The sequence below is a fragment of the Garra rufa genome, chromosome 21 (genome assembly GCF_049309525.1).
Source record: "Garra rufa chromosome 21, GarRuf1.0, whole genome shotgun sequence".
NCBI lineage: Eukaryota > Metazoa > Chordata > Actinopteri > Cypriniformes > Cyprinidae > Garra > Garra rufa.
In genome coordinates, this window is record NC_133381.1 from 35,055,347 (window position 1) to 35,074,971 (window position 19,625).

At 35.0% G+C, this 19,625-nt stretch overlaps 1 protein-coding gene across 1 annotated transcript in view; it reads left to right on the forward strand.

Moving 5' to 3' along the window:
* mboat2a (membrane bound O-acyltransferase domain containing 2a) overlaps window positions 1-13,575 on the forward strand; it is an 80,471-nt gene extending 66,896 nt beyond the window's left edge. Inside the window, exons 8-13 of the mRNA XM_073826607.1 lie at window positions 2,580-2,772; window positions 6,201-6,304; window positions 6,397-6,461; window positions 6,558-6,690; window positions 9,074-9,225; window positions 12,145-13,575. Of these exons, the coding sequence (XP_073682708.1) occupies window positions 2,580-2,772; window positions 6,201-6,304; window positions 6,397-6,461; window positions 6,558-6,690; window positions 9,074-9,225; window positions 12,145-12,313 (816 nt within the window). The 3' untranslated portion in view covers window positions 12,314-13,575. The remainder of the gene's footprint in view (window positions 1-2,579; window positions 2,773-6,200; window positions 6,305-6,396; window positions 6,462-6,557; window positions 6,691-9,073; window positions 9,226-12,144) is intronic.
* The last annotated feature ends 6,050 nt before the right edge of the window (window positions 13,576-19,625 follow it).

The following is a 19,625-nucleotide window of genomic DNA, read 5'->3' on the forward strand; positions in this document are numbered from 1 at the left end:
AATGGACTCCAGCAACATTTTATCCCAAGCAAACCAGTAAAAGCTGCAGACCTCATTAAATATTGTCAGTGATGTATGGATTTCATCCTCAATAGACAGACATAAACAAAAGCCTCTGTTGAATCAGCACACTCGCATGTTACACAAGAGCCCGAGGAAGTTGCGTTCGCAAATAAATTTCCTGCCACACAAATTTATTACTGTGTAATTTGCCATCCAGCCCTTTCTGCTTCTCAGTGGTTTGAAGATAGCAAAGTAAAATGAGCTTTTAGATATTAATGAAACACAATGAAATGATAATTATAGACAGTTTAAAAAGTTTATAGACACTTACTTTCTGTATGGTTAAAAGTGCTATTTTTCATAACTAACAATACTGTTTAAATCAATTTATATACATTGCTGGCCTAAATTAGTAGAACACTAGTATTTTCACCAGCTAAAAATGGTTTTAAGTCAGTTATTTCTGTCTTTTGCTGTAGTATGTCGGTAAGAAATATCAGTTTACATTTCCAAATGGTTGTCGAGTCTGACAACAGCCAGTGCTTCACACAGAGAAACAAAGCTGAGGTACTGTTAAAAGTTTTAGGCACTTGTGTGAAAATGCTGTATAATGAGGATGCTGTCAAAAATAATTTCATAAATAGATTTTCTTGGTTTATTAACTTCTATTAACTAAATTAAATCAACATTTGGTGTGACCATCCTTTGCGTTTAAAGCAGCTTTTGTTTTTCAGGTAGATTCACGATTTTATCACAATTCTTTGTCATGTTGGTTTTACTATTTAGCAAGTTGTCTGAGCAGAACGGCCAAACTAATTTCCCTTTTTTTTCAAGGTAACACAGTATGAAATAAAAAAGAAAGAAAGTGAGCGAAGATAAAAAAAAAATCTTTGTCATTATTTTATCATTGTTATTTAAAAATAAGAGCAAAGATCTTGACATTACAATTGAACATAACACAAATAAAACAAATTTTTTCAGGTACAGTAGGTGTATTTAGCAGTAGCATTCAAGAAATTGAATTCACTAATATAAAAAGTGAAACACTATATAGTTATACACTACACACATCAATTGTACATTGATTCTTATTAAAGCAACTGTCTTCAGTTCTTCAGTCAAGAGCAGTGAGAGAGATTTTCCTCTGTGTTTTTTTAGTTGTTGTTTTAAATAATAGTTCACCCAAAAATGGAAATTTTGTAATTTCTCTGTTAATTATTTTATGTTTTTTTAATTGTATATATAATTTACTCACATTCGTATTCTACAAAATATCTATATGTGACCCTGGACCACAAAACCAGTCTTAAGTCGCTGGGGTATATTTGTAGCAATAGCCAAAAATACATTGCATGGGTCAAAATTTTTGATTTTTCTTTTTCATGTTTTCATGTTTTCATGTTCCATGATGATTCTTTGTAAAATTCCTACTGTAAATATATCAAAATGTAATTTTTGATTAGTAATATGCATTGTTAAGAACCTAATTTAGACAACTTTAAAGGTGATTTTCTCAGTATTTATATTTTTTTGCACCCTCAGATTCCTGATTTTCAAATAGATGTATCTCGGCCAAATATTGTCCTATCCAAACAAACCATACATCAATATAAAGCTTATTTATTGAGTATTCATATGATGTATACATCTCAGTTTTGTCAAATTTAACCTTATGACTGGTTTTGTGGTCCAGGGTCACATATATTTTGTGTTTAGCACAAAAAAGAAGCTAACACAGGTTTGGGACAACATAAATAAGCAAATAATGACAAAAATTATAACTTTCGGGTGAACTATTCATTTAATGACAAGCGACAGCATGTTATTACTGTCGCTTTAAGAGCTGCATGCATCTAATATACAGTTTTTTTTCACTTTAGACATAAGCAACTGTGTTTATATGTGAACACAGGCTTTAGTATGTGCACGCTTCCTATGTACAATGGATAAGCGCATGTCGGAACAGCACGCATATAAAATGTTTAACCGGCAAGATTTTAAAGCAAGTAGTGTACTGGCTGTTGTCAGACTTCTTGTGCAAACAAAAATCTCTGGATTATTTCAATTAATGGCAAAATGAATGTTTGGAAATGTAAACTGATATTTCCTACAGACACACTACAGCAAAAGATAGTAATAACTGACTTAAAACCATTTTAGCTGGTGGAAATACTAGTGTTCTAATCATTTTGGCCACCACTGTATATAAATTGATTTAAACAGTATTGTAAGTTATGGAAAATAGCACTTTTAACCATACAGAAAGTAAGTGTCTATAAACCTTTAAGTGTCTATAAATAGAAGACTTTCATTAATATCTAAAGGCTAGTTTTACATTGTTATCATCAAACCACTGTGGAGCAGAAAGAACTGAATGGCAAATTATGCAATGACACACTACAGCAAAAGATAGAAATAACTGACTTAAAACCAGTTTTTAGCTGGTGAAAATACTAGTGTTCTAATTATTTTGGCCACCACTGTATATATTAAGCAAAAATTTGTGTTTTTTAAAAGACCTTTTCATGAAGTATATTGCCCTGAGTATCTGAAATGTGTCTGTGTTGTTCTTATAGAGGGACGTGATCCAGAAACTGTGCACGTGTGCTCTGTCACTAACGGTTTATTTGGTGATCTACACTGCCTGCCCTACGGAGCGTGTCATCGATGACACCTTCATGGCCTCTAACCCTTTCTACATCCAGGTCTTGTACCTCTACATCTCCATGTTGGCTTTACGCCCCAAATACTACTTTGTATGGACGTTAGGTGAGTAGAACAGATGGGGAATGTGCTCTTCTGATATTGAATTATACACATATATGTATAGACATTAGGGGTGTCAAAATTAATCGTTTTTACGATGCATCACGATGCAGACAAGGACGATTCGGTATCGGTTCAGTAATAGACCATAACCGGTTACTCAGTCCCAGTGCCAGAACACGCAACCCGCGGGGCTTGTATGATTTTCTGGGAAGGGGGGTTGGGCTAACGAGGGGAGTACTCCACATGAATAAAATAAGTCTTCAGATTTTAACTGAAAGGATTATCGCCCCTTTCTTTCCACAGCGGTGCATTTAACGAACTAACAAACATCATTTATTTGGTTGAAAAGACGAACTGAGCGCGTCTATCTGGCTCAGCCCTGCTGAAAAAAACTGCTAATACCAGCCTAGGCTGGTTGGCTGGTCTTAGCTGGTTTAAGCTGGAAGTAGCTGGTTTTAGCTGGTCTCCCAGCCTGGCCAGGCTGGTCAGGCTGGTTTTAGCTGGTGGTTTCCCAGCCTGACCAGCTAAGACCAGCCTGACCAGCCTGGCCAGGCTGGAAAAGTGGCCAAAACCCCTCTAAAACCAGCCTGCCTTCAAGCTATGACCAGCTAAAACCAGGCTGGTTGACCAGCTAAAACCAGCCAACCAGCCTAGGCTGGTTTTAGCTGTTTTTTTCACCAGGGAGCATCGTTTTCTTTAGCTGTTTTACACAAATATAATGTTTTGTTGATATTGTGAGTGCACTTAATAATAGTAGTAGACCTTTTGCAGTTTTGAATGATGTATTATTCTTACCTTTATCAACAAAAATGGTGTATTTTAGGTTTCCACTGTTATTAAGAAAAAAATGAAAGTGATTGCTCTGGCGCTTCAATGTGCAGCTGCAAAGCCCGCTTTCGCTTTCACTCTCCGCGCAAACGATTGGATATGCGTCTAACCGCGCACATTTATCTAGGTTAAATGTTTAAATTAATATTCTGAAATGCATCAAGTGTTTTATGTCTATGGATTTTATTTAATGCAAGTCATGTTCAACTCATTGCCACTGACAGCTTGGTCGTTAGGTCATTACTTTAAAAATCAAAAGCTTGAATTTATCAAACAGAAAATGTTCCAAACATATTTCTAAATTAACTTACAAAGGGAACAGAACGAAATCTAGCCACTTTGCCATTAGAATCCAAACTGAACTCTGTTAATGGCTGCAACACAAACTCTGTTCTGTCGGACAAAGATAGGGCTCGGGTCTGAGAGTCTCAGGCTGGGCTCGTGCTGGACTTTATTCGTTCCCTCGTTTCAATTAAATAAGATCTGAGCGGTAGAATCTCAGTTAAAATCGTATTCGGTTTAGTTTTTCACGTTTAAAATGACTATAGCGGCAGCTTTTATAGCAAAAGATATATGTGACCCTGGACCACAAAACCAGTCATAAGGTTAAATTTTACAAAACGGAGATGTTTACATCATATGAAAGCTCAATAAATAAGTTTTCTATTGATATATGGTTTGTTAGGATAGGACAATATTTGGTCGAGATACATCTATTTGAAAATCTGGAATCTGAGGGTGCAAAAAAATCAAAATACTGAGAAAATCACCTTTAAAGTTGTCCAAATTAAGTTCTTAACAATGCATATTTCTAATCAAAAATTAAATTTTGAAATATTTATAGTAGGAATTTTACAAAAAATCTTCTTGGAACATGAACTTTACTTAATTTCCTAATGATTTTTGGCATAAAAGAAAAATCAATAATTTTGACCCATACAATGTATTTTTGGCTATTGCTACAAATATACCCCAGCGACTTAAGACTGGTTTTGTGGTCCAGGGTCACATATTTCGCCACTGTTAAATATAATGGAGCCGTGATATAAGCTTCCCTCACGCTCACACTTTTCAGAAAAGATTAGGAACTCTACAACAAAACCAAAGCCCAGGTATTTACTTTTGTGTATTTGTTCTAAATGTTGCTGTTGTCTTCTGTGCCCAGTCTTTAGTTTTGTTTGATACATTCAAGAAGTGTTTTTCTTTGAGAAGGTAAGATTAAAGTTTCAGCTCATATATCTAACTGTTTGTATTTATTAACACAATTGTATATATTTGAAGTAAAATTTAAAAATGAGTATGTAGTGCATCGTCAATGCATCGTGATGCATCGAGATATTGTATTGAACCGAATCGATGACATGATAATCGTAATCGAACCAAACCGTAAGACCACTGTCGGTTCACACCCCTAATAGACATTATTCAAAATGTGGAGTACACAACAGAGCACACTGGAAGAAATTCTTGTTTAATTATTAAAGAACAATCTCATTCCCGAAACATTGTATAATCTAAATACCATGACATATTGGCATAAAATTTGATTAAAAAATCCAAAATAACCATTTTATAATAACCGCTCAGGCAATAAAACCCACAATTAAAGAGACAGTTCACCAGTTGATTTACTCAGCTTTAAGTCATCCTAGTTGTATATGACTTTTCTTTCAGACAAATGCCATCGGAGTTATATTAAAAAAATGTTCTGGCTCTGCCAAGCTTTATAATGGCAGTGAACGGGTGTTGAGATTTCAAAGTCCAATAAAGTGCTTCCATTCATCATAAAAAGTACTCCACATGGCTCTGGGTGGTTAATAAAGGCCTTCTGCGGTGAATTGATGCATTTTTGTAAGAAAAATATGGTTATTTAAAACTTTAAGGATGTAGTGTAGAACCAAGTTTTGTTTACAGCAAAGGAAAACCAGTCTCCTCTTGGCTTCAGACATTTTCCTTTATAAACCCTCGTTTTGTACCTCTGATTTGTGACTGGCATTTTGTTTTGCTCTCTCCACTGCTCTTCTGCGTTCATCTTTTGTAAACATGCATATGACAGTTTATAAAGTTTAAAATATGGATATTTTTCTTAAAGAAATGCACCGATTTACTTCAAAAGGCCTTTATTAACCCCCAGAATTTGTGGAGTACTTTTTATGATGGATAAACACACTTCATTGGATTTCAAAATCTCAACACCGATACACTTCCATTATAAAGCTTGGAAGAGCCAGGACACTTTTTAATATAACTTTTGATTGCATTTGTCTGAAAGAAAAAAAAGTCATATACACATAGTATGGCTTGAGAGTGAGTAAATCATGGCTTATTTTTTTTTTTTGTGAACTATCTCTTTAATAAGGTCATTTTTTTAGATGTTTGTCATTGCATAATGCATGCTTTATCACATAATAACAAAAATACAGAGTATATAGAGCATAGCAAGTTTTTGACTGTAAACATAGACCATGTTAGAGTATAATACTGCCCTCTTGTGTTCATAAAAGGCATTTCTAGTTGCATATTAGATGTTTTTTTTTTGTCATATTAAATCAGATAATGTGAGAATGTGTCACTCAGTAGATTCTTAAACTCTTTTACAGCTGATGCCATCAACAATGCGGCTGGTTTTGGGTTTAATGGCTATAACACAGATGGCACTCCAAAATGGGACAGAATATCAAACTTAAGAATACTTAATATTGAGGTAAGACAGTTAAAATATGCTACTTTCACATGTTTGTCTTCTCACTCGACCTGAACCTTGAGATATCATCTTTTTCTTGATGTCCTAAACAGTTTGCCACCAGTTTCAAGATGTTCTTGGATAACTGGAACATTCAGACAGCGCATTGGTTGAAAAGGTGAACACTTGAACTAAACAGAATCATCTTGACTGAGCATGTTTGTACTTCCTGAAATCTCAAAAACAATGTGAGCTTTGTTGCTGTTCTCTGCAGAGTGTGTTACGAGCGCTGCCCATACAATCCGACTGCGGCCACATTCCTGCTCTCAGCCATCTGGCATGGAGTTTACCCAGGGTATTACCTGACCTTCGTCACAGGCATTGTTGTAACAATGGCAGCACGGGCAGTGAGTACTCTTTACATAAGATGGGTTGTCAAAGCAAGATTTATTTCAGAATAATATCAAAAAGCACCTGAAGAAGTTTGATCTGATGAATACTTCATAGCACATCTACTGGGAGCGGTTCGGATTGAAAAATACTGTTAGATTAGAATGAATTTGACATTGGTTTTCTCCAATAATAAATGAGAGACATGCAGAGATCGAGAAAAGACTATATGCGCTCAGTCAAGGTTATTATATTCAGCTAGTCATGTGCTGCATAATACTGTGGTAATGATCAAGGCCTCGCCAACTAAAGAGAAAAAAGTAGGTCACTAAGTTACAGTAGTCCATCTTGAAATGCTACTCCAAATATAAACTATTTAGCCCAAGGCATTGCCTGCATGATACACTGTTGCTTCCAGAGCTGTTTTCACTTTTCTCTGTGTACTGAATATTCTTTTATTAATCAGAATTTGGATATTCTGAATACAGTTGAGGTCAAAAGTTTACATACACCTTGCAGAATCTGCAAAATAAGAGGGATCATGCAAAATGCATATTTTTTATTTAGTACTGACCTGAATAAGATATTTCAAATAAAAGGCAGGTAAATATAGTCCACAAGAGAAAATAATAGTTTACATATATTTTTTGTTGTTTAGCGATAGTTCTTCATGAGTTCCTTGTTTGTCCTGAAGAGAAAAACTGCCTGCTGTTCTTTAGAAAAAAAAAAAAAAAGGTCACACAAATTCTTTGATTTTTCAGCATGTTTGTGTATTTGAACCCTTTCCAACAATCCATCTTTTCACACTGAGGACAACTGAGGGACTCAACTATTGCAACTATTACAGAAGGTTCAAACACTCACTGATGCTTCAGAAGGAAAAACGATAATTAAGAGCCAGGGGTGAAAACCATTTGAATTTGAAGTTCAGGCCAGGGTAAATTTAATATAAGCATCTTTTGTAGCTTCTGAAGGGCAGTTCTAAATGAAAAAAAAAAAAATGAAATTTAGGCAAAATAAGAAAAATGTACATATTTTCATTCTGTTCAAAAGTTTACACCCCCAGCTCTTATTGCATTGTGCTACTTTCTGAAGCATCAGTGAGCATTTGAACCTTCATTAATAGTTGCATATGAGTCCCTTAGCTGTCACCAGTGTGAAAAGATGGATCTCAAAATCATACAGTCATTGTTGGAAAGGGTTCAAATACACAAAAATGCTGAAAACCCAAAGAATTTGTGGGACCTGCAGGATTTTTCTGAAGAACAGCAGGCAGTTTAACTGTTCAGGACAAACAAGGGACTCAAGAACAACTATTACTAAAAAATGCACTTTATATGATCCCTCTTTTTTTGGTAAAATAAGTAACTTGCAGATTCTGCAAGGTGTATGTAAACTTTTGACTGTATAAGCATGTCACATGTAACTGTACACTGTAATCTACTGTCTAAAGTAATAACCTGACTAAACCAATATTCTAGATTTAAAAAATCTGAGACAGCTGTTTGCGGTTGGTAAGATTTTTTTTTTTATTATTGCTTTGGAATTTTTTTTAAAATGCTCACCAAGGCAGCATTTATTTGATTCCACAAATACAGTAATATTGTAAAATATAACTACAATTTCAACTAAATCTTTTCAATTTTAATGTATTTTAAAATGGAATTCTATTCCTGTGATGACAAAACAAATTCTGGTACTACAGAATGCATGCAGTTACAACATTTCAACTGAAGAAACACATTCTTGAAGTGATTTCTTTTTCCCCCCACATAAACATTGAAAGAAACTACATAAATAAGTATTCTGACAGACTAAAGCACTATATTAAAACCAGCATTTATTGTGCTACTGTTAAACTTTGAATTATTTAAATGTAAATTTCATTAAATTATAAAAGTGAACATCTGTATTTCCAGAAGAAAACTAAATATATAAATACTTCACGTATTTGGAAAATCCTAATTACACGTGAACAGGTTTAATAAAACAGGTTTAATGAAAATATAAACCTTATAAATCTGAAAATGATGGTCATTTATTAAAAATATAATCTTTTGTGTTTGAAATGTTTCATTTTGGTAAGAATTTAGAATAATGTGTAATTTATTAACATTAGTTATTGTTTTACCTAACATGAACGAACAATGAACAATACATTTATTACACTGTTTATTAATCTTTGTTAATGTTAGTTAATAAAAATACAGTCGTTCATTGTTCATGTTAGTTCACAGTGCATTAACTAATATTAACAAACACAACTTGTGATTTTAATCATGCATTAGTAAATAAGGAAATTAATTAAATTAGTTTGTTAATGTAGTTAAATAATGTTAACTATTGAACCTTACTGTCATTTTTTGAGCTTTGAAAGATTGACAATTTCCTCTTTTTCAGGTAAGACACAATGTGAGGCAACACTTCCTGGGTTCAGCCACACTCAAGCTCATTTACGACGTGATCACATGGTTCAGCACGCAGATGGCCATTTGTTACACTGTTGTGCCATTTGTACTCCTGGCAGTGGGGCCTTCGCTAAAGTTTTATAGGTTAGTAATGCATTTGCACCAATATGTGAGCATTCCAGCGCAGGTCCTAATGTCTCTGACTCCAGCCGTTACGAATTCACCTCCACTGACTGACGATCAATATGCAACAGGCTCTTCCAGATTGTTTATGAGTGAGCTCCTGTGATAAAACATTAATAAAGAAGTGAAACGCTTTAAAGAGCCGGTCAGAAAGCCACCGTAAACCAACCTGCACCACTGAGCTGTTGCTGAGAGTTATTAGCGGGAGACGTGAAGCTGACAGGTAAAAATGAGAGGCTGATTTTATCTCCGCTCGCCGTAGTCTCACTTCATTCATTAGACGGCTTTACAGGCCAGAGTCTGGTGACACTTTATGAGCTGGCAGAGGACCATTTATTTCACAGCTTCTGCTGAGATAAAGGTAATCTATGATGGTCATTTGTTTGGAGCAGTGCTGTTAAATGAGTCTGCCTGAAGAACACATAAAGCATTTTCATTAAAGAGAGAGAATTAGGCAGGGAGATTGGTGACCGGCTGCTGCGGATCAGATCGAAGGCTGTGGGAGCTCAGGCCAGGAAAGAGTAAATTATGTTCAGGTGATGAGGACCTCCATATGTCTCAGTGAGAACAACACTGTGTTCAAAAGATATGGAGTGATGTAGCCGACTGGATTAAGACTTAATACCTGAGAGCACCAGAACATAGGTTTCATCCTGTTGCTCCAAACCCATAAGACTTTTGTTCATTTTCGGAACACAAAATAAGATATTTTTGATGAAATCCGAAAGCTTTCTGACTCTGCATAGACAGCAATGCAACTGACACATTCAAGGCCCAGAAAGGTAGTAAGGATATTGATAAAATAGTCCATGTGACATCAGTGGATCAACTGTAATGTTATGAGGCTACGAGAATACTTTTTGTGTGCAAAGAAAACAAAATAATGACTTTATTCACTAAATATTGACTGAGACGGTCTGTATGAAAGGTATTTTATTGTGTAAGAACTGTTTAGAGGACTGCGCACTTGGCATTCCTCAATGATCTAGTGAGAGCGTGTCTGTAGACATCTTTGATGAGAGTGACGAAAGGATGAAAATGTAAAGCTTTTTGCAAGGCATTTTTTTTTATGCAAATGACTAACCCTGTGCATGCTGTTGCTCAGTTAGAATACTTAAAATTTAATAACATTAGGAAAAGGTTAAGAACAAATTTGTGTGTATGCAACGTGTTGGTGGAAGTTTTTGTGAGGAGTTTGAATGTGTGACAATCTATGCAATAATTAATGAATGAGACTGAGGACTGTTTGTCAATCTATGTATCTACAGGTGAGGTCAAAAGTTTACATACATGTTGCAAAATCTGCAAAATGTTAATTATTTTACCAAAATAAAAGGGATCATACAAAATACATGTTATTTTTTTAGTACTGACCTGGATTAGATATTTCACATAAAAGAGGTTTACATATAGTCCACAAGAGAAAATACTAGTTGAATTTATAAAAAAAGACCTTGTTCAAAAGTTTACATACACTTGATTCTTATCACTGTGTTGTTACCGGAATGATCCACTTTTGTTTATAATAGTTGTTCATGAGTCCCTTGTTTGTCCTAAACAGTTAAACTGCCCGTTGTTCTTCAAAAAAATCCTTCAGTTCCCACAAATTCTTTGGTTTTTCAGCATTTTTGTGTATATGAACCCTGAATGACTGTATGATTTTGACATCCATCTTTTCACACTAAGGACAACTAAGGGACTCATATGCAACTATTACAGAAGGTTCAACACTCAGTGATGCTCCAGAAGGAAACACAATGCATTAAGACCTGGGGGGTGAAAACTTTTTGAATTTGAAGCTCAGGGTACATTTAACTTATTTTGTCTTCTAGGAAACCTGTAAGTATCTTCTGTAGCTTCTGAAGGCCAGTACTAAAAAAAAAAAGATATTTAGGCAAAATAAAAAATACAAAAATTAACATCTTCATTCCGTTCAAAAGTTTTCACCCTTCTGTTTTTCCTTCTGGAGCATCAGTAAGCATTTGAACCTTCTGTAATAGTTGCATATGAGTCCCTCAGTTGTCCTCAGTGTGAAAAGATGGATCTCAAAATCATACAGTCATTGTTGGAAAGGGTTCAAATACACAAAAATAGTGAAAAACCAAAGAATTTGTGGGACCTGAAGGACTTTTTTGAAGAACGGCAGGCAATTTAACTGTTCAGGTCAAACGAATGTTTTATAAACAACTATCAATAAACAAATGATCTGAACTGAATGATCCACAGTTGTGGATCATTCAGGCAACGACAAAATATTAAGACTCAAGCGTATGTAAACTTTTGAACAGGGTCATTTTTATAAATTCAACTATTAATTCTCTTGTGGAATATATGTAAATAATGACTGTATGATTTTGAGATCCATCTTTTCACACTGAGGGATTCACATGCAACTATTACAGAGGGTTCAACACTCCCTGATGCTCCAGAATGAAACACAATGTATTAAGAGCTGGGGGGTGAAAGATCAGGGTAAATTTAACTTATTTTGTCTTTTAGGAAACATGAATGTTCTGTAGCTTCTGAAAACCAGTACTAAAAAAAAAGATATTTAGGCAAAAAAAAATAAATAAAAAATTTAACATCTTCATTCCGTTCAAAAGTTTTCGCCCCTCTGGCTCTTAATGCATGTTTTTTCCTTCTGGAGCATCAATGAGTCCCAAAGTTGTCCTCAGTGTGAAAAGATGGATCTCAAAATCATGTAGTCATTGTTGGAAAGGGTTCAAATACACAAAAATACTGAAAAACCAAAGAATATGTGGGACCAGTAGGATTTTTCTGAAGAACAGCTTACAAACAATAACATGCATAAGATTTCCAACAAATGACAAAATCACAACTAAAATTCCTGATGTGCTGTGTGTTATTTTCCCTCTTCAGCTCGTGGTACTGCTGCATTCACCTGCTCTGTGTGTTGCTGGTGCTGGTTTTACCCGTGAAGTCCAGACGCTCGAAACAACAGGAACAGCCGAGCAGCGTTCAGGCCAGTGAACAGAACTGTCTCTCCTCTCCTGACAACAACTGCAACCAGAAGCAGAAAGCCACATGAGGGCAGGAAGGGCTGCTCGAGCCGCACACAGCGCTGTGAGGAACTCTGATATCAATACTGAGAGACACGGAGCGGCCATTTCCTCCCTCAGATCCAACGACACTGACAGTGACATTAACCAGGCATAAACGCCAGCAACTATACAGCGAAAAGAGGCGGTTAACTCAATAGTCGCCCTGTTGCAGATGGGTTTTAAACAGGACATCTTCATAGGATCATATCAAATTGGGGTGATTGATTATTAAAATGGTGAATAATTGACTTCAATGTCAGTTAATCTGAAGTTGCCTTAAACCCTCCATATTTTTAGGGCCTGAAGCCTCGTATGGGGATCGTGTTACATAGGAACGGACCAGTCATTGTTGGCTTATAGCTTCACTACATTAGTGCGGGAAGTCTAGCGCTGGAATCAACTTCCACGGTACCTAGAAGGTTTCTGCCATTGTCAGTTAAACAATGTAACCTCTCTTTTAGTTCTTCTCAAAGGAAATGTGTGCGGTAAATGAAAAGAAACAAGTCCAAATGCGTGTTGCCAAAATGATAGGCCTTAGGTTGCTATCTATCAGCATTGTTTCATCTTTACTCTTTCTTCATTTCTAGTTGGTTCATATCTGATCTTTCTTTGTCAGCCTTTGTTAGCATCTTTGGAACAAGGGTCAACCGTAAGAGTGTCATGGTTCAGAAAATGGTTTTGCTATAATTTCTCAGTGATTTTTGTTCATTATTTTTTTATTAGGGCTTTTGGTTGGATTAAGGGTTGTTTTAATAGTTTTTTAATGGTTTCCTCAGGGCACGCAGGTCTCGTTTTAGACCATTTTAGATGTTTTTTCTACCATCTGTGTTTCTCCCACAACATAAGAGAAAACAGAAGACAGTTAATTAATAATACCCAGTATCACAGCTTGTTTGTGTTTTTATGTTACAGATGCATATGGTAAGTGCAATAACTATTGTTTCCATAGGTGCATGTTTAGTGAAAGGATCATTAGTTTTGCAAGCAGTGCTAATGCACGCATCTCATCATTAATAGTCAGAATTTCGTTGTGGTTCAGTATTCAATAACACTACCAGGCAAAAGTTGGGACAAATCAGATTTGTTGCTTTTGATTTAAAAAAAAAATAAAAAATGTTGATCTAAAAGGCAAATGCCTGAAATGAGAAAATATGAATATAAATTGTGCCAGCATAGTAATTCCTTGTAGGGATGTTTAACGAATAATCGTGATTAATCACATCCAAAATAAACGTTTTTCTGTACATTACTATATGTGTATGTTTATTATGCATGTGTATATTTAAGAAAAAAAAGTTTATATATTAAAAATATTTACATATAATACCAATAAAATATATACATGTAAATATTTTTAAATAAATACTGTATGTGTGTATTGATATACATAATAAATATACACAGTAGACACATTTATTTTGGATGCGATAAATCACAATTAATCGTTTAACAGCACTAAGTCTTTGCAATTAAAATAGCGTTTTTAGTTGTGATTTTTATTTATTTTTTTGGTGTAATTTTTGTTTTGTTTGGGGGGGTCTATCTTATTCATTGTTATTTTTTTATGCATCTTATATTTTTGTCTTGTGTTTTGTTTTGGCTTGTTTGTTTTTTGGTCCCTTTGATCTATTATTTAGTTTTTTTTTTATCCATTTGTTGTTTTGCTTTTTTTTGTCTATCTTAGCCATTGTTTTGTTTTTTAGTAATCAATCTCATATGTTTTGTTTTGTTTTAGTTTCTTTCTCTTTTTTTGGTTCATCTTATCCATTGTTCTTTTTTTATTAATCAGTCTTATCCTTTTTGTTTTGCTTTTTTGTCCATTTTTTTATTCATTGTTTTTTGTCCCACCTTATTTATCTTTTTTGTTTTGTTTTTTGTTTTTGTTTTGTTTTGTTTGGTCCATCTTATGCTTGAGATGAATTATAAATTCAATTATACATTGCCAGCATAGTAATTCCTTGCAACTAAAATAGTGTTTTTCCCCGTTTTGTTTTGCTGTGTTTTGTTTTTGTTGTTTGTTTGTTTTGTTTTTTTGTCAATCTTATCCATTGTTTTTTTTTTTTTTTTTATTAAAACATCTTACCTTTTTTTGTTTTTGTTTTTTTGTTTTGTGTTTCATTTTTTGTTGTGTTTTGCTTTGTTTTTTGTCTTATCCATTGTTTTTATTCATTTTTTTGTCCATCTAATCTTTTTGTTTTGTTTTGATTTTGATTTTTGGTTCCTCTTATCCATTTAGTTTTTTATCCATCTTATATTTTTTGCTTTTTTTTATCCATCTTAACCTTTTTGTTCTTTTGTTTTTGTTTTGTTTGGTCCATCTTATGCTTGAAAAGAGAAAATATGATTATAAATTGTGCAAGCATAGTAATTTCTTGCAATTAAAATTGTGTGGTTTTTTTTATGTTTTTATGTTTTGTTGTTTCTTTTTTTTTTTGGTCCATCTTATCTTTTTTCGTTTTGTTTTTGTTTGGTTTGGTTTGGTTTCTTTTTTGGTCCATCTTGTCCATTATTTAGTTTTTTTTATCCATCTTAACTTTTTAGTTTTGTGTTTTTTTTTTTGTTTCACCTTACATACTGATGGAAAAACAGCTAACAACAATGCTGAGTATGCTTGGGAGCTACATAATTCCCATATTTCCATTTTTTTTTTTTTTTTATAGTTTGGATAACCGTATTATTAAATGTGGAAAACCCTAATAACAAAGCATAAAACCTCATCTTTTTACTGGTAGTGTACTGTAATTGCAGCATATACTCCGATACATGCAGTTTCAACTTTTATTCAATATTTTTTTTTTCTATGGGCCCTAAAGAAATCTGCAAGTCGTATGATTTCATATAAATGTTCTCATATAAAACTTAAATGCTCTAAAAGGCCTCAGAGAGCCTTGCTGAATTGATTCAAGCAACTAGAAAATCAGACTTAATCATATTCCCCATAAATCTACTTTTTGATGTGTAATTATATTGACAAGTTTATTTCCTACCAAACGTTTGGTTTTGTTTAATTTTTTTTGGTAATGAAGGGCTGAAGGGACTAAAGCATTTACCAAAGTGAGTCTCACTGGATTCTTGTTAACTAAGCAAGTTCAGAAACAAGAAAAACTTTTTCTTAGGCATGAAGTTGACCAGCCTCCATTTGGAGAAAACGCTCTGAACCAGCCCCCTGTGGTTTCGTAAGCACACTTCTCTAAAGTCTTATTGTATTTGGACTCCAGAAATGTAAAACCATGATGAATTACAGCCCTGTACTAAGAGTTTTAACAACTGCAAGACGAATAGGAAGATTAATAAGTTTGCAACTGGTGGGGCTGCTGGAATAATTTGTCTTTTTTGCCCTTTTTCATAAAGGTTTTGCTTAACGAATTAATTGTTTTAAATGCCCAAAGGCAATGTCCCTCACTAACCAGTGTACCAACTATAGCACCTCAATGCAAAACTTGTTTCAAATGTCCAAAGTGCCAAATCACATGAGGTGCACAAAAAGATCACTTTATTTGTACAGGTTTACAACAGGGTGAGAGGTTTGTACTTTAAAAAACAAGTAATGTATCTGGTCTTAAACTGACGTTATTTTTACCTGAGATTTTGGGAGGAATCATTTTTCACTCCCTCTCTATTTGCACTTTTGGTAGGAATGAGTCGGGTTAGTGCTAACGTAGAAATACTGCCGAAGCAATGCAAGAAACCTCAGTGCTACTCAACAGTTACAGTAGAGTATGTGCTTAACAAATGATTTAACACAAAATGTTAAATTCATTGTTGCAACAAAGGAAAATCAGGATGGTGTTCCAGTGTTATAGGCATATTTTGCAAACACCCACAGAAAGACGTTAATGTGTGTTCATTGCTGTTTATATGTAAACATCATCCCTTTGTTCAGATGTTGCTCAGCTAAATACAGCCTAACATCCTTTTGTAAAGGCCCAAGTAATAGTAAAGGCACATAACAGCCTTATTTATCTTAAACATTTAATTCAGCCATTTATTTTAATACCATTTCCAACTACTGATTCTACAAAGAATGACCCAAAGCTGTGTGAAACTGTGTTGACTACTGTATGCTTTTTTGTTTTTTGTTTTTTATAGTGCATTTGTTGTCTGCCAGCCACCTCAGTTCTGTTATTTGTCATTGTCTTGTTGGTCTTTATTCAAAATAAGTGATTGTGGACGTTAGTAAACACGTAAACCCCCTTAACTGGTTGCTAAAGCTTTTCAGATATTGCACAGAAGCATTAACATTTTCATTGTTATTCCTACGGACTGGTTGTGATGCTGCATAACCTGGCAGTGTACAGCAAAACTAAGGATGTTGGAGAGATACGAGAAAAGCAACACCTAATATGTTAGCCACGTCTTCAATATAAATCAATTTACCGATATATTCATTATAAAACACAAGGTTGTCTGTGCAGAAGCACTTGGATTGATAACTGTGCAGAGGAGAACACTGGCTGTATTTATTTTCTGTAATAATCATACATTGAGATGTTATACTTACTCAGCATATGAATTGTTTGACGAACTGAGTGCTCTGAAGTTGTACCAAGCCAAATGATTTTTCCTTCGAGTAAAGGATTTGACATTAAAAATGAATTCCACTACCATGATGATAGTCTCAAAACAAATAAACCATACTTTTCTTCCCGAGTGTTTTTGGTTTTTCTTATGGGTAAGGCAACAATGGTTTACCACAACGACATGACAAGCAATGAATAAAATGTAAGTACAATAATGTGTTATTTCATCGATTACCAGTGTTCAAATGCTTTAAGACATTTAAGCACATATGAAAACATTTTTAGGAAAAATCCATGTAATTTACCATAGAAATACAGTGTTTTTGAAGCCTTTTTTTAACTGTTATAGTGCCAGCTGTGGTCCGATCTTATTAAAACTTTGCATGCTTGTTTAGAATCACCTGTCGCATGTGCTTAGCAGGTTTTGTGATGTTTTGAGTTTTCCTCAAGGCTTTATAGGACTTTAAGTAAATTTGGACAGACCTCTTTTCTAAACGACCCCGTTAGAGTTTCCCAAAGGCTAAATAATCTTTTTTGATTATTATTGACCTAGAGAGTCCAAAGAATTGTACTGCAGTGTTTTTTTTCCAGATTAAGCGAAAAACCAAGGACTAGTTTACAAAAGTAGGTTTTTTACATCTTCTCAACCTTTTAACAAACAGTTTGATTGACAGAAGTGGTTCCAGAGGCAAAGTTGTCCAGAATGAAAAGTTCCATCATATGATATGAATATTGCATGTATGTGTGAAAAACTTTGCAATCATTTACAATTTTTAAAAAGCAAGGCCCACTGAGTTTAGTACCAGTCTGCCTCTAACTTGTCTAATAGGTGCTCAAACTTCATCAGCCAATGGTGGCCATGTTTTTTTTTATTTATTTTTTTTAGAGACACATATGTCCTTATAGACGCTTGTGGAACTTTGGACCAAGATCGTGCCTAACTATTCATGTTGATAGGACAAGCGGTTGCATAGTTATAGCCATTCTTCTGCTTTTTCTCTCTTAGAGTGCCACCAAGTAGCCAAGCTCTGCCATTTTGTTCCTGTGACCTCAGATTGAGCTCTTACATGTGTTCTGAGTTTGACGGAGATATCTCATTCCGTTTAGTTATAGGCATTTTACTAAAAGTGGCCCTCTCCCTTGTGAACGTTTTGGCGGCCCTTTACAATGGTGTGTCTAAAGTTCAACTTTTTTATGATTATTGATTTTCACTGTCCAGAGAATGTTTCTGCACTGGTTTGGTTCCGATTGGGTGAAAAACCTAGGACTAGTTCACAAAGGTAGTTTTTTTTACATCTTCTCAATCTTTTAACAAACAATTTGATTGACAGAAGTGGTTCTAGAGGCAAAGTTATCCAGAATGATGAGTTCCATCATATTATATGAATATTGCGTGTATGTGTGAAAAACTGCGCAATCATTTACAAATTAGAAAAAAGCAATATCGCCCCCCCCAGTGGCCGATTTCTTTCAAATTTCTCACAGACCTTTGGGGCAATGAGTCAAACGGGCCCACCAAGTTTCGTACCAATCTGCCTCTATTTAACTTGTCTTAGGTGCTCAAACTTCATCAGCCAATGGCGGGCATGTTTTTTTTTTTTTTTTTTTTGAGATACACATATGTCCTTATAGATACTTGTGGCACTTTGGACCAAGGCCAACTTTTCATGTTGATAGGACAAGCAGTTGCATAGTTATAGCCATTTTATGCTTTTCCCTCTTAGAGCGCTCTGCTCTAAACTCTGCTATTTTGTTCCTGTGACCTCAGATTGAGTTCTTACATGTGTTCTGAGTTTGATGGAGATATCTCATTCCATTCAGGGGTTATAGGCATTTTATTAAAAGCGGCCCCACCCCTTTTAAACATTTTGGCATCCCTTTGTGATGGTGAGACGAAAGTTCAACTTTTTTTTAATAATTATTGATATCCGCACTGGTTTGGTTTCGATCAGGTGAAAAACCTAGGAGTAGTTCGAAAAAGTAGGTTTTTCTAAAAAAAAAAAAAAAACGCAAAAAATATATAAAGCTAAGAAACCAAAACAAAGCAAAACTGAAAGTACCAGGCGTTGGGCTCACGTACCTCGGCAAATAGTCCACTATTTTTTGTCATACAGATAAGAGTTAAACATAATTCAAAACCACAAAGTGTGCTTTAATTTTAAAAGCGCGATTTTATTCACGCTTCTAGGCAGCCTGGAAACCATGGACCAAATTTTCACCTCAGATAGGGAACCAATCACAGAACGGGGAGGGAGCAGCAAGACGATGAAGCCTTCTATGCGACTCACCGAAGCAGTTTGTTTATCACTATGGATCCAGCATGGCAGCAGACGCAAAGTTATCTTTCGATGCAGCCTTAGATAGTGTTCTAAGTAGTTTAGAACGCACGTTTATTTTGAAAAAAGAGCAACTTTTGGCGTTCGCTCTACATACGTCATCCGGTATAATTGAAACGATTGGCTATGAGCTACGCACAGGCGCATTTGATAGACATTCGTATCGCCCAATAAATGGCTCTGGGCAATCGTAAACCACGCCTCAAATACGAGAAAATGAACATGTGGTTCCCAGACCACGAATCATGACGTGGTCTGGCGTTAGCCAGGCTAACATTTTCCATCATCTTGCGACCTATTTTTGACCTAGGGTTTAAAAACCTGTGCCCTAGACTGTAGTTAGGTTAATGCAGAAACAAAGTTCTTATACAGGTAGTTGTGGCATCAACGTTTATTGACGTCATTGAATGTTCCGGGAAAACTGAAGTTGTATTGTTAGTGTT